At 52.6% G+C, this 15,464-nt stretch overlaps 1 protein-coding gene across 3 annotated transcripts in view; it reads right to left on the reverse strand.

The window, feature by feature from the left end:
* Positions 1 to 15,464, reverse strand: part of GRIK3 (glutamate ionotropic receptor kainate type subunit 3) — a 206,839-nt gene that overhangs the window by 54,641 nt on the left and 136,734 nt on the right. For all 3 annotated transcript variants that reach the window (XR_013959835.1, XM_080654206.1, XM_080654207.1), the window contains exons 3-5: positions 12,717 to 12,974; positions 8,307 to 8,488; positions 5,987 to 6,040 (exon numbers count right to left, since the gene is read on the reverse strand). Coding sequence is in view for 2 of the 3 variants with exons in the window: in XM_080654206.1 (XP_080510332.1) it covers positions 5,987 to 6,040; positions 8,307 to 8,488; positions 12,717 to 12,974 (494 nt within the window). In the remaining variant the exon portion in view is untranslated. The remainder of the gene's footprint in view (positions 1 to 5,986; positions 6,041 to 8,306; positions 8,489 to 12,716; positions 12,975 to 15,464) is intronic.

A 15,464-nucleotide genomic window follows, 5' to 3' on the forward strand; every position in this document is an offset into this window, starting at 1 on the left:
GTTTTCAACTGTTTGAAAAAATAGACTTTGACACTCGAGGTTGGTCCCATCCCACTGGTGGGGAAACTGAGCCTAAAGGTCATTGTTTGAGCTCCTCCTCATCTATTGTCTGTTCTTCCCCACACTCTCCCCTCGCCGTCCTTGCTCGTGGGTCCTCGGGCTTAGTCGCTCTATCCCATCCTGGGAGGGTGGCCGGGACCCTGGCCATGCCTCTCCATGGTACAGACATCGGGGGGAGCACCCAGACCCACCACGGTCCCTGCTCTGGTTAAGGGGATGATGGCTCAGGGAAAGATGGTGAGTGGTACAACCTGGAGCCATGGAGCTGCTCTCACCCTGTGCTGGCTGCCTGTGGTGTCTGAGATCTTCCTAATCAATGCTAAACTCATTCTGTTCTCCCTCAACCCCCCAAATGGCCTCTTTCTGGAAGGCATTGTGTTAATTTCCTCTTGGAAGGTTAGGGAGTAGGGGAGAGGCTTAGACAGTGTAGTCCCAGCCTTGCCCAAACAAATACAGCCCTGATTCTAGGCCAGGATGGGTGGGAGCAGGATGCAGGGTGTTGAGCAGATGGGCGATGGCTACTGAACTGGCCCACGGGTGTGTATATGGCCTTAATATCAGTGGAAGTGGAGGGTGCTCACTCACTATGCTCAATCCTGCACTGGAGTGTATAATCAAATCTTTTTAAAAAATATTTTTTTTAAATATATTTTTATTGATTTCAGAAAGGAAGGGAGAGAGAGATAGAACCATCAATGATGAGAATCATCGATTGGCTGCCTCCTGCATGCCCCACACTGGGGATCAAGCTGGCAACTTGGGCATGTGCCCTGACTGAAAATCGAACCATGACCTCCTGGTTCATAGATCAACACTCAACCACTGAGCCACGCTGGCCAGGCTGTCATTGAATCTTCACAGTCACCTGTAAAGTGGGAACTCAATAGTATTCCCTCTAGACCAGTGGTTCTCAACCTTTTTAATGTTGCGACCCTTTAATTCAGTTCCTCATGTTGTGGTGACCCCCAACCATAAAATTATTTTCGTTGCTACTTCATAACTGTAATTTTGCTACTATTAATGAATTGTAATGTAAATATCTGTGTTTTCCGATGGTCTTAGGCTCTACAGCAGCGGTTCGCCTAAGACTATCAGAAAACACAGATATTTACATTACAATTCATAACAGTAGCAAAATTACAGCTATGAAGTAGCAACGAAAATAATTTTATGGTTGGGGGTCACCACAACATGAGGAACTGTATTAAAGGGTTGTGGTATTAAAAAGGTTGAGAACCACTGCTCTAGACCAGGGGTCGGCAAACTCATTAGTCAACAGAGCCAAATATCAACAGTACAACGATTGAAATTTCTTTTGAGAGCCAAATTTTTTAAACTTAAACTTCTTCTAACGCCACTTCTTCAAAATAGACTCGTCCAGGCCGTGGTATTTTGTGGAAGAGCCACACTCAAGGGGCCAAAGAGCCGCATGTGGCTCGTGAGCCACAGTTTGCCGACCACGGCTCTGGATGATGAGGAAACAAGGCCAGAGGGGTGAGGGGAGTTGCCTACAGTCATAAAGCTCATGAAGGCGAACAGAATGTGTACCCAGGTCTGTTTCAGTGGTGTGATGGAGCTGGCTCACCCTGGCTGTGAGAGCGGATTGCTAGCACTTCTCCCTGGCTCTGTGTTCAGTGGCATCACACTGGAAGCTTCCTATTGGCCTCCCTGACTGCTCCTCTACACACGTACGGTCAGGCGGGTCAGGGTGCTTCTGCTCTTCTCCCGGGGCCTCTGGATGTCACTCCCCTGAAAACAACTGTCTATGTCTGTGTCTGTCTCCCCTATGAGCCCTTGAGTCAAATACGCTCATCGACTGAAGTAGAAGTAAGGTTCAGGACGGGTAGCGCTCTGGGGCACCACCCATCGCTGGGAAGAGCCTGAGTGGAGAGACTAGTGCTTCCCATCCTCCTCTTGGGCGGGCAGGGGGGAGCCCCTCTGGGGCTGAACGTTAGGCATGGTTTGGTAAATCCCCAGGATGAAGGATGAGACCCTCAAGGGGCTTGCTTCAGAAACAAGAGATCCTACCTAAACCACTTTCGAAGGAATGGGTCAGGGAAGATGGAGGGATTTTGTTTTGCAAAGGGTGTCTGCAAGTCTGGGGCCAGAGCTGAACTGCTGGGGCCACAGAAGAGAAGCTGAGCTCTGCCTCCAGGGGGCGCCCTCCTTGCTCTGGCCCTGCACAGGCTCAGCCTCTTCTCCAATGCAGTGTGGACCTGACACTAAGGCCTGAACACGCCAGAGCACTAGCCTGCCTAGGGCCTCTGTGACTGGTCCTCCCTCCTCTAGGACCAGATGACAGCTGGACCCCCTGGAAAGGGTACATCTCTGGCTTCCGTGGCCACTTGTGTGCTGGTGACAACAGCCCTTCCGGTCTCCAGCTGCAGCCTTCGTCCTGCTGACGCTTACACAGAGGCTGGGAGGGGGCGCGAGGGGGTGGCAGTGCTGGGGTCACCTTCCTCCTGTCCCCTCAAACCTGGGCTTAGCAGCAAAGTGCTGTGGGGTTTGTGGCACCAAATGCGCCATCCCTGTGACATGAGGGCAGCGACAACAGGACACTGGTAAAGAGGCCTCTTTGTCCAGCTCCAATGTTTGAATCCAAACTGCCCCAGGCTGAGACCCCAAATGCTGGTACACAGCGAACCGTGCGCAACCTTGCTGCTTGGCAAAAAGTTGCTGTTCTCCGTGCCAAATGTTGACACACTGAATTCAGTATCGACGAGGGACCTTTTAGAAACATTCAGCATAACATAATAGGCTAATTCATTAGCACCCCATGGGTCTGACTGGGTGGAAGCTGAAGCTCAGAAAACATCGCCTTAAGGAATGACAGATGAAAATATCTTCCCCGTGATATAACTGTTATTGCAGGGAAGTGGCATTAATTGTGATTGCTTATCTATTAATTTATTATAATTCTTTCTTCACCTCCAGGCTTTTACCTACACATGCCATGTACCAGGGGCTCAGCTGGGGCTGGTGAACGCAGGGTTATCTGGGAAAGGCTCAAAGCTGGCTGGGACAGATAATGGCAGCTGGGGTAATTAAACTGTCTTCCGCGGGGGAGAAGCAAGTTGGGAGGATTTTTTAGAGACGAAGAGTTGGTGACGTGGGTTTCCTAACGGGAAGGAGATAAATGCCAAGTGCCACTGCCTTTCCGGTACAGCTACAGCTGACCGCTGGGCGGAGGCAGAGTCACCAGGGCAATATTTAAGCCAACAGGACTGGAAGGAGGGTGCTGGAGTTGGAGCTAGAAGCAGGACATGGGCAGGGGGAGGGGACCCAGGGGACACAGCCAATGCCCTGGCATGTGGGGGGCTGCTGGGAGACACCCTGGTAGCTCCCCTCCCCCCTACATACTCCACTGCAGAACTATTTGCATGGCGGGGGCTGTGCTTCCCTGGAGGGGTCTGTTCTCCTGGACTCTCAGAGAGGCGTGGGGAGGAGGGGCAGTGGGCTGGAACAGCCATGGGCTAGACCGTCTGGAGCCCAGGCCTCTATCACTGATTTGCTGTGAGATTCTGGGCAGATCACTCAACCTCTCTGGTCCCAGGCTTTCCCATCAATGAACAGGGAGCACAAACTCTGCTCTGTGAAGGGGAAAATCAGTGATGTGGAGAAAGGGCTCTGGAACTTGTGAAGTGTGGGTGCTGCTGGGATTTGCGGAGGCTCTGTTACCCCTATTAGTGTCAATCACCAGGCCTGAACCATCACAGCCAGCTACCTGGAATCGGAGCCGGCCAGAGGCCGGGCAACATTCCTGCAGGTTCTCAGCTGCACAGGCTTCAGCAGAGCGCATGGCCCCGGGCACTCCCCGCTGGGAACAATCCTTGCTCCGCCCCTTTCTCGCTGAGTGACGTCTCTGAGCCTCAGTTTCTACGTTTCTGTAAAACTGAGGGAGCCAGACCTCCCTTGAAGAGTTGGGTTTGGATGCAATGAAGTATGCTGAGTACACAAAAAACATAAGCTGGAGTTTATTTAATTAATTGATTTAACTCATACAGGAGGCTAAATGCCAAGCATGTTTCTAAGTGCTTTACTGATGTCAACATATTTAATGCTCAGCATAACCATCCTATGGGTAGTACTGTTATTGTGTACTTTTATAGCAGGGGAAACGAGGCACAGAGAGGCAAAATGAAAGAACCTCAATTATAACTCAGGCAGACAGCCTGGACCCAGAGTCCAGGTCTTAACTGTTGTTGTGATGGAGATATTGATAATTTCACTGATTACTTGCTACTTGGTATTATAGTCATTCATTCAGACATTCGTGAGCACCTACTATGTGCCAGGCACTATTTGGGCATTGGACATATAGAGGCGAATGGGGCACGGAATCCAGGGACTAGGGTCTCAGTCACCAGCTTGGGGGATCCCTTTCTCCTTACACCACCCTGGCAGGTCCCCAGGTCTGAGCTTTGGATCAGGAGAAGGAGCAGGCTCCAGACCTCTGCCATAGGTATGGGGCAGCGGGTGGGGGATGGAGGGAGGGTGACAAGCAGTGGTGTGCTAGTAAATGCTTAATAATCAGCTCTCAGGGGAGAGGGGGTAAAAAACCCTTATTTGTAGCTTTTGCCAACTTCCGTAGTATGAATGCTCCCACAGTGGCCAATTTCAAGCCGTCTATGTGATATTACTGAGTGTGGAGTTGGGAAGAGATGAACACAGTCAGCTCTCACAATCAGCCAGAGCGAGCCAGCTCCAGCACTCCAATGAGGAGCTAATCTGCCCCTTAGCCTTTGCCTACGCCGTTCCCTCTATGTGGCACACCCTTCCTGCTTTTCCTTGGTAAACTCCCACTGATCCTTCGAGGCCCAGTTCTAGCATCTCCTTTCCAATAAAGCCTGCATCACATTTTCCACCTCCACTGGGCCCTCAGCATCTGGCATCTCTTTCCACTGTGCCCCACGGGCATCTGTCCAGGCCTGTGATGGCACAAGCCTGCTCTTTGAGCTGTACATAGAGACACAGACTGGACAGGATGGGAACTCCTTGAGGGCAGGGCCTCAGTGCCAGTCATCTTGAGGTACTCAGCTGAGCACAGGGTGGGTGCTGGATGGATGAAGGAGTGCAGTCGGAGGCCGGCAGGGCTGTGGCGGCAAGGCTGATGCAGACTGCATGAGCTTGTTTCAGCACCAGGGTGGTGAGCAGCGCTGTCCCTCACCCCCGACCTGGGCTGGGTGGGAGAGTCCATCCCAAGCCCGTAAGGTCAGAAGGCGTCTGGACCCAAGGCAGGGTGTCTGGGTGTTGGTGCCCCTTTAGCACAGGGATCTCTTTATTCTGCTGATCTCAGACCACAGCTAATTATCCTAATGGGTTTAAATGGTCCTAAATGTTCTCAGAGTTTGGACAGGACCCATCTGGAGCCCGCAGGTGGGCTGGCCTGGCTGACAGTGAGTGGGCAGACTCTGGCATGGTTGCTATAGGAATCCAAAGTGGCCATGCCTGTCATTTTGAGAGGCCTGAGACGTGTGTGGGGAAGGGTGGGCTAGGACCGAGGGTCAGCGTAATGAGAGCTAGTATTCCTCTAGCTCTTTCATGACTGGCACTGCTCTCGGCATTTACTTTATTAACTCACTGGGTCCTCACAGCCATCCTAGGAGGCAGAAGCCATTCCTATGCCCATTTTTCAGAGGAAGAAACTGAGGCAGGGAGGTTAAATGACTTCCCCAAAGTCTCATAGCCAGTAAGCAGAGGGGCTTCTGTCCATGCTGTCAGGTTCTAGAGCCCCTGCCCCCTTCGTCACACGTAATGTCACTTTTCCAAGTGGGCGGGCCACTGAGACATCTTTGTGCCCTCACCTGGGGCCACACCTACAGCCCTAGGAAGGCATCTCCAGCCTGGTCCTCCTCTAGCTGCTCTGGCTGACCTGGTTCCGAGGGAGCCCCACCCCGACCCACGCCGGGGCCCAGAGGTACGTTACCAGAGTGGTGAATATGAAGTGGTAGTACTCGGTCATCATGCCCATGGCCATAGCCTGCGGGGAAGCAGAGCATCAGCACCTGCAGGGAACACTCGAGCAGCCCCTCCCCCCACCACCCCACCACCCCAGCGGGGAGGACTGGGCAGGGGACAGATTGGCCGTGGACTGGGGGAGGCTGGCCACCAGAGTGATATTCTCTGAGACCCCTCCAAGCTGTAAGCATGACTGGCTGGCAGACAGCGGTGGATTTCACTCGGGCTTGAGCAGCAAAGTCGCCCGGGACAGATTAAAATGCATGCTCTCGGGCCACTCTCTCCAAAGATTGCAAATCCCGCGGGGTGGGGTAGGGCCTGGCGGTCCGTCTTTGTGGGAAGTGTCTCTGGGCCTGCCACACAATCCAAGATGCCTTTTCAAGTGCCCTGACTGCCCTCGGCTGAGGCCAGCATCACAATTCTGGAGAGAGGTGTCCAGGTGCCTGGCCCCCCACCTCCGCCTCTGCCTCTGCCTCCGCCTCCCAAGAAGGGCTGACCACAGAGCAGGCCACGTGGCTGCTGTGGAATGACTCCACGCCACTGTGAAGTCTACAGTATATACATTGTGTGTATTGTCTGAGAAGCCTGTAATCTATAATACTAATGATCGTAATGCATTTTCTATGGAGCGCTTCAGGATGCTGGCCCACAAAGTGCTCTGAGCGAAAACCGTCACTGGTCAAGTCCACTTAGGAAATGTCACATGCTCTCACCCCCTCTTAGGGATTTACAACCCACATGCGCAGGTGAAAGGCTCAGAGAAGTCCTCCGTAGGTAGTCATGCTTATCTTTGTTTAGCTCGGTGTTCAGCGGAGCCCAGAATCTTCATTTTAAATTACAGACATCTTCAAGACAGACCGACCTGGGACATGCAGGCTGGGTGACCGAGGGCCCACGGCCTTCCTGGAGCCTCAGTTTCCTCACCTGTGGACTGGGCACAATAACCAACCCCACTTCCCAGGGTGGCAGTACATGAGGAGCTACGTGTACTGGCTTAGAGTGACTCCTTGGTAAATCAAAGTCACAACTGTCCTTATTATTGTTGCACACGGCAGGAGGAGAAGGGATGCCCTGGGCACAGATGGCTAGGAGAGTGGGGGTTAAGGGGTTTCTGGGGAGTGGTGTCTCCTAGATGGCGACTTTAAAGATGCCCCCCACCAGCGCTGACCATGAGACGGCACCAGGAAGAGCCTCCCTTCCTCATCTCACTGAATCCTCCATGACCGTGTGAGGCAGGGACCACTCACTCCACCCACAGAGGAGGGGATGACCAGGTCGCTTGCTCTTGGCAAGAGAAGGATTCAGGTTCTCCAATGAGCTTTTTCATCACCAGGTGAAGAGGCTGGTATGGGGCCTCCTCAGGGGAAGACAGAGGCGGCCATTCGCTTGAGCACCCCTTGTGGGCCCAACGGAAGGGTGACACGTAGGCCCCCAGACCAGTCCTTGAACCACTCCCAGGCCCTGCTCAGCACCTCTTCCCCTGTCCTCCGTGTCCCCTCCCTCCCACCTGCCTGTCGAGGTGTCATGTGTCAGGACCCACAGAATATGTCCTGCAATCACCAGGGATGCTTCCTGGGACCACATCATTGCCCTTTCCACAAAGCACTGGCTCCAATCAGAGTGTTTTGGTTTCTCTGGGGCACCCTCAGAGGGGTTGCGGGCCATTTGTGTTTCTTTCTTTGGAGGTTTGGCAGAGCTTGGCTCTTGTTCCCAGCATGCCACACCGGGCTGTGTCCAGCACCAGGGGCCCATCCAGGACTGGGAGCCAATCTCCTCCCCCACCGTCACTGCAGAGCTGAGCAGATGGTTGGAGGAACCTCGATAAACCTAGGTATGGGAGAGCAACACCAAAGCCACGGGCTATGGGGATCAGTCTCGGGAAGAGGCAGTGAGATGGCTCTGGGGGCTGTTCCCGAGACCCCCAGGTCTCGGTGCTTCCTGAAGGGTTCTGTCCTGTGAGGCTTCAGGTCCCTCTCTGCAGCTTGGGCCTCCCACCTGCACAGAGGTGGCACATAAAGCATTATTTACTCTGCACCCTTCATGTGCCAAGCCTGTGGCTGCTCATCCATCATCATAGTCCATCCTCACACCAAGTCGGACGTAAAGACCACTGTGTCCATTTTGCTGCTGGTGAAACAGAAGCTCAGAGAGGCCCGTACAGCCAGCAAGAGGCAGATTGGGGGTCAAACTGAGATCTGGCTGATATCACGCCTGTATTTGGGGAAGGAGTGTTGGGGAAGGGGGTAGGCAGATCCCAAGCAGCCATCCCCTGGACAGCGCTCACGCACCTGCTTGAGAATCTGGGCAGCCATGGTGTGGCTGCAGTCGAAGATGATGCGGAATTCCCGGCCTCGCTTCATCTCCTTGAGCAGCGGGCGTGAGTCGTCAGAGTCCAGGGGCAGCTGGCGGATCTTCAGGCGGATGTTGTATCTCGAAGGGGCCATGATGAGCTCCTGCAGTCGGATGAGCCCTGAGAGACCACGGGGCATAAAAGACATGTGTACACACATGCATACACAGCAACAGGCATCTGCAGGCTCACGTTCATATACATGCCTGTGGCCACAGGTCTGCAGACAGGGACTCGTGGCCCCCAGAGATATGTGCATAAGCATGTTCATAGCCACACACGTCCAGACACAGGCACTAGCACCTCAGACATAGAGATGTGCACTCAACTGTACACACCTGCACATGCACACAGATGTGTGTACACATATGAAGGTATGTTTACATGCATGTCGATACAGACGGGGCATAGCTTGCGCTGGTAATATATGTGTATATATGTATATAAACATGTGTGCACACAGATACATATACACACATGTGGATTCAAAAGTAGGCATGGACAGCAGATTCTCACCGACCACGCCCACCTGCTCCTTTCCAACCCAGAATAGATGTAGAGACTGATGGAGCCTGACCCAGACGCCATCCCCTCTTCATCCCCTGCCCCCTGCAACATGGTGAGGCACGGGGCATAGTTCTCTTAACCACACTTAGCAACCTGTTTCAGGATGCAGGCACACGTGGCAGCTCCACACTCAACTGTACCAACAGTTGGACTGGGTAGGTCCAGGTGGTGTCTGTGCCCAGTCCCCATCCCCACCCCTCCCCCCAAGGGCAGACTCCTCAGTAAACCTAACCACCTTCCAAGCTCAACGCATCCAGCTCCTTCATGAAGCCTACCCCTACTGTTCTGTCCAGACAAGATCTCCCCTCCCCCAACTCAGTGGCCTCTCCCTCAGTACTAGCCTCCTCTGGACTCATCTCATCCCCCTGGTCCTGCCCCAAACTCTTTAACATGAGGGGCTGGGTCCCCACAGCCCCTAGCCCAGGGCCTGGCACTTAAATGGTACGCAACACAAATTTCCATTAGATTGACTCACTGTTTTTCTCTCCCCACACTGAGAAATCCATCCTCCACCTTAGCATTTTGCAAAACCACTTAATCTGGGGACTTCCAGGGAAAACTAAATGTCACTTCCTAGAGACAAATGGCTTGCATAGGTCTAATTAAGTTCATTCCCATCCCTATTTCAAGGTTCATTCCTGCTGACGTCTCTCCGCTTAGCCTGGAAGCAAGCCTGCTGGCTGCTCTCTCTACCTCCAACCCCAAAGCAAGGAGGGACTAAGCCAGCATCAGGCCAGGGACCCAAGCAGGTCCTTACTCACCACCACCACCTGCTGGCGCCCTGCTCATACTCGGGGCTCAGGATGAGCCTAAGTCCTGACTGCACTGTGCACTCTGTGCTCCACGCCCCCAATGACAACACGCTGATTTTCCTTCGGGAAACAACCCCCTTCTCTCTCAGGCCATATGACCAGGAAGGACCCATCTACAGCTTCCAAGACTCAGCATGTGGTCCCAGCCTGGCCAATCAGGCAGGAGTATGGGCTTAGAGAGGGTAGGTGCCCCCAGCTGGTCCTCAGAGTGAGGTCCAGTGCCAAGTAAATGGTGAGATGTGCCCCCTTTTCCATTCAACTCCAAATAAGGAGGATGTGAACCTGGGAGTCACCACATGGGACCCGAGAAGGATTCCATCAGGGCAGAGTCAGAGAAGCCAAATGGGGAGAAAATAAGGCCAGATGATACCCATTCAAGACTCTGGATGAACCAGTACCTGAAGCTAAATTTACTCAACTTCCAGTTACAACAGCCAACAACCCCCTCCCCCCCCCTTTTTTTTTGCTTAAACTAGTTTGTGTTGGATTAGAGTTTGCAATCAACTGTTCCAGTGTCTGCTGTCTGGACAGAGTTTCCTATGCTCTCCATACAATCCCCCTCTCCCCACTGCCCCACAGACAGCCCACTTCAGATGCCTTCCAACAGAGAGTCCCCGTTTCCAAAGCTATTTCGGGTACACACGCCTGGGTCTGTTCAGCCTCTCATTCCCATTCCTGAGGGCTGGAGTCAGGAAAGCGATCTGATTGGTGTCCTTCATGTCACTGTGCTGGGGAGGACAGAAATAGAACCCGGAGACCTAAACCTCCCAAACAAGCTTTGTCATGGCTGTGGGATCATGAGCCCAGCCCCCCAAAGGCCTCAGATCCAGGTGGCTGGGTTGGGAGAGAGCTCTGGGGTCCTGAGTGGCTGGATCCATAGGGACCAGGGCCTCCTCATACCAGACTTGATGGGGAAGATGGCGAGGATACCAGGGGACCTCAGCAGAGGAGGGAGGGGGGTCACAGCTCCCCGCAAACACACACTCAGCCTCCCCTCCACCCAAGCGAATCTCAGAACACCTTCATTTGGCTGACTGATGCTGCCTACTTGCACCTGTTCCCCACAAGACCCAGAGTGCACACTGTGCTCCCACGTGCTCGGTTTTCAGACTCACGCACAGCATCCGCAGGCACACGGGCTTTGGGGACCCAGGACAGAGGGCGGGGACAGCCTGGGTGCTGGAGCAGAGCTCACCAGAGTTTTCCTGTCAAGCAGGTGCAATGCCCCGTGTAATAGTCGGTGACCCACATTCTCCAGCAGCAAGTGTCAGAGCTCCTTCCCATCAGTGTATTCCCGAAGGAGCCCAGAAGCTCGTCTCGGCCAACCCAATGGAAGACGAGGCCCTTTTGTTCGCCCGAGATGAGCTTTCCTTCCTGGCTGCTTCCCTAATCAATCTCTCTCAAAATATCTGCAGTGAATCATGTTGTTGGAATAAATATCTGCAGTGAATCATGTTGCTGGGATCATGTTTTTCACTTACAAAGCACTTCCGCATTCATTACCCGACTTACCCATCTCCCTGTCCTAGAAAGCATGCAGATTAGGGGCTTCTGTCCCAATGTGGCAGGTAAAGAAACTGAGGCCCAGAGAGGTTAAGTGACCCTCTTAAGGTTTCGCAGCATGCTAGCAATGGGCTCAAAACTAGAGATCCATCCTTTGGCTTCTAGACCAAGTTACTAGCACCATAAACCCATCATAAGCCAAGCAGCATCTGTATTGTCCAAAGGTAGCTGGCATACCCCTTCTAGCATGCCGAGAGAACCATGGTTTTGTTTGGGTGACCATGCACCAGTCCCATGAGGTGACCTGAGATTGGGAGGAACTAGTCAATGGCAATCCCTTGTAACATGATCAACCTCTCAAAATAAGATGGTATAACTGCATCCCCATTTCTTCCTTCCCAGTGTCCAACACACTCTTTCTTAATAACATTTAATTATAGTTTATTTCAACTTGATTTTCGATTCGATTCAATTCAATTCAATTCAGTTCAATAAACATCTGTGTTGTACCAGGCCCTGTGCTAAACCCTGGAGGCACAGAAAGCTCTGCTCTGGAAGGAGAAACAGGCTCAAAGTCAACCATTCATAGTGGTATGTAAAGACAGAGAAGCCTACAGGGCTGTACAAACACTGGGGGTGACTTGGAGCTGGGCAGGAGCGCCCCTTAATGGCAGGGAACTTGTGCGGAAGGCCCTGAGAGGGGTCGGGGGGTCCCTGCCCTCAAGGATCCTCTGCCTGGTGCTTTGGGTATGGCAGGACCTCAATAGATGGTGGTTGAATCCTGAGCAAAATCAACAACTTCGGAATGTCTTTTCTGAATGTTTGATTCCCACTCCACATGTGGAGGTAATTGAGCTGACATTGAATCGCAGGCTGCTGTGCGCTGGAGGGCTCTTTCCGGAATGGATACCGTAGCTCTTGCTTGATGCATGGAGGGCGGGGCAGATGGGTTAAGTGACTTGCCAAGGTCACTCTCTCTTAAGAGGTGGGACTAAGAAACATTTGGGACTCGAGTCTTTGGAAGGAAAGAGGAGAGGAAACAGGTCCGTGCTGCCCAGCTAGTAAGCATCAGAGCTGGCGCACAGGCACTGGTGGGTTTGAGTTCAACGCTTGCACAGCGGGAAACGTGTGAGTGTAAGAAAGCAGGCAGGTGTGGGCGCGGCTGGGCAGGTGTGGGTCCTAGGAGTGGGGTGAGTGTGCTGAGTACAGATATGAGCATGCTGCTGGGTAGAGGCGGGTGGGTGGGAAGGTGTGAGGTGGGCTGGGGCTCAGCGAGTGGGTGTGTGGCTGGTGTGTACAGGGCTGAGTGAGCAGAGATGAGCAGAGATGTGACTGAGTGAAGCTGGAGGGTGAGAAAGGACCTTTTCCCCAGGGGCAGCTGAGTTGGGCGAGCAGTGAGAAGCCTGATCCTGGGGTTCTGCCCCCCTTGCACCCTCACCCCAGCCTGGTCAGGCCTGGCCACCCACCTGTACTGTCATCATAGACCACGGTGGCCGACCGCCACTTGAGGTACTGAACCAGGTCAAGGATGGCGTGGCTGAGAGAGGCGTAGTCAGGATAGAGGTTCACGTAGAAGGTGTCCTTGTTGTCCAGCGGGTGGTGCTTCCAGCGCAGCTGGATGTGGGGCACCTCCAGGGCATTGCAGATGGACTGGACGGCGTTGGTGCAGGAGCCCTGTGATGGCCCGAAGATCGCCACCACGCCCAGTGCCAGCTGGTCACAGGCTGCAGCAGAGGGAGGGAAGGATGCACAGGTGTCAGTGCTGGGTCTTGTCAGGCAGCTGGGGTCCAGGGCCCTGGGGCAATGGTTTTGATGGTCCCATAAACACATGGGCAAACAGCCCCTGAAAACCCTCTGAGGCTGGATGACTGACACTCTCTCTGAATCTCCATTTCCTCATCTGGAACCAGGGTCGCAATAGTGCCTGCCTCATGGGCTCATAAGAAGTTGAACAAGATAATGCACCTAAGCCCCTCAGCACAGAGCTCATGAAAGAGAAATGATGACTTTTGATGTCCTCATCAGCATCCCCAGCTCTGTATCATGGCCCGTTCTGGGTGGGAACTTGAGAAACAAATATAAATAGAATACCTACTTGCTGGTGACTTAAAATCCAATGTGTACGTCTCACCCCTCGCTCAACACTGCCATTTGGTTGTCTATAATGCACTTCAGACCTAATGTGTCCAAAACGCAACCCCTTCTTCTCTTCCCAACCTCTCCCATGTTGGTAAATGGCAATTCCACGCTCCCACCCAGTGCCCTATGTAAAAAAAACTGGTTCTATCTTGACTCTTCTCATACTCTCATATCCCACAGCCCAATCCATCAGCAACTCCTGTTGTTTCATCTTTGAAATATATCAGAATCCGACCACTTCTCCCCACTCCTACCCTGATCCTAGCCATCGTCATCTTTCACTTGGATTCCTGCAGAAGGCCCCTCGCTGGTTCCAGCTTCCTCAGTAACCCGCTCTACCATCTATTCTGCACTCAGCAGCTCGAGTGAGCCTTTCACAACTTGAGAGTGGATTGTATCACTCCTTTGTTCCACTCAGGGTAAAAGCCTGTCCTAATGGAGGCCCTATTTGTTGTAGCTCCTCCCCACCCCTGTCCCCAACATCACCCACTAGTTTTCCGACTTCCTCTTCCATCCTTCCCTCCTATTCTGACAGCCCTCAAGCCCCACTGGCTCCCATGATGTTCCTCACACACACTAAGCACACTTCCACCTGAGGGCCTTTGCACTAGCAGTACCTTCTGGCTGGACTGTTCTTCCCTTGGATCCGCACGACTCCCTCCATCCTTTCCTTCAGGTATCTGTGTCTGTGCGTCTTAATAGAGAGGCATCACTACTTAACCCATAATAGCAATCCCATCCAGCCACAGTCCCTCAACCCCGTACCCTGCTTTACTTCTATGTTAAAGACCACCAGAAGTCTTGTTCATTTGTTGACTTCTTTTCCAACTTGAACATAATAAGTTCCAAGGAGGCAAGGGCTTGATCTATGTTGTTTATTGCTATACCCACAGTGCTTTAAACTGCTGATCTGAGTAAGTGCTTAATCAACATCTGCTGAGTGAACAAATGCTGAATCCTTGACTTCAAACAGATCACATTCTTGGGGGAGGCCCAAGGGCTCAGGCAGATCAGACAGCAGATGCTTCTGGGAAGGCCAGACCTCAGTGGGCACAGCACAGCATGAATTGAGCAGACCCAGGGCAGCTGGGGCTCACAGGGGGACGTAGACTCATACAAGGATTGTGCCTGAAAGATCCATAAAATGAACCTCTCAGGGGCATCAGGGGGAGGGCTCCCCAGGAGCCACTGCCCTTTCTTCTGGAAACTGTCCCTACTTTTCCTTTGGGCTCCATTGCTTTTGTCACTCCCAACCCATGAGGGGTGGGCTAGTGACTTAGAGCCTAGGCTGACCTCCCTCAGGCCATAACAATTGGTTTAGAGAATGATCATGTGACCAATCAGAGCCAATGGGATGCCATGAGACCTCAGGCACTGGGAAGGGGGCACAGTCCCTCTGTAACTGGATCTGGAAGGAGGTAAGATCAGGAGTACAGTAGCCACCTTGTACAAAAAAAGTGTGGTGCTTGTTTGTGAACACAGTCAGTGTGCAGATGAGCAGAGCCAAGACAGAGAAAGAAATATGAGCCTCTGATCAAGTGGAAGCCTGGAGTTTGGTGACATGAGCCAATACATTCTCTTTTTGCTTAAACCTATTAGGATTTGGTTTTTGTCACTTGGAACCAGAGGAGTCTTAACTGAAGAGCATCAGCAAACTCACCAGCCTGTGGCCACGAGAATGAACTACATGCACATGTATGAACATAAGATGATTGTAGAAGAAGGCAAGGCAGAGTGCATGGATACCCGGTGGATTCAGATGCATCCTGGCTGCCTCAAGGACCTCTGGGAATGACCTCTGGCCTTAGGTCCACCCCTAACATCTGTAGGGCCCAGGGCCAGTGTACAAATGGAGGCCCATATACCATATGGCTAAATAGTTAAATGTTATAAGCTGACAAACTGTTATATAAAACATGCTCTGCCCCACCCCCAACTTGACAACATGCCTTCATAACAACTTGGAAAGTCAGGATAGAACAGCCTGGAAAGTGAGGATGGGGACTTATCATATGCAGTAATGTGGGGAGAGATGGCACCCCCCGATCCTGTCCCCTTCTGTTTGACCACCTGCT

The sequence above is a fragment of the Plecotus auritus genome (genome assembly GCF_963455305.1).
Source record: "Plecotus auritus genome assembly, chromosome: 2".
NCBI lineage: Eukaryota > Metazoa > Chordata > Mammalia > Chiroptera > Vespertilionidae > Plecotus > Plecotus auritus.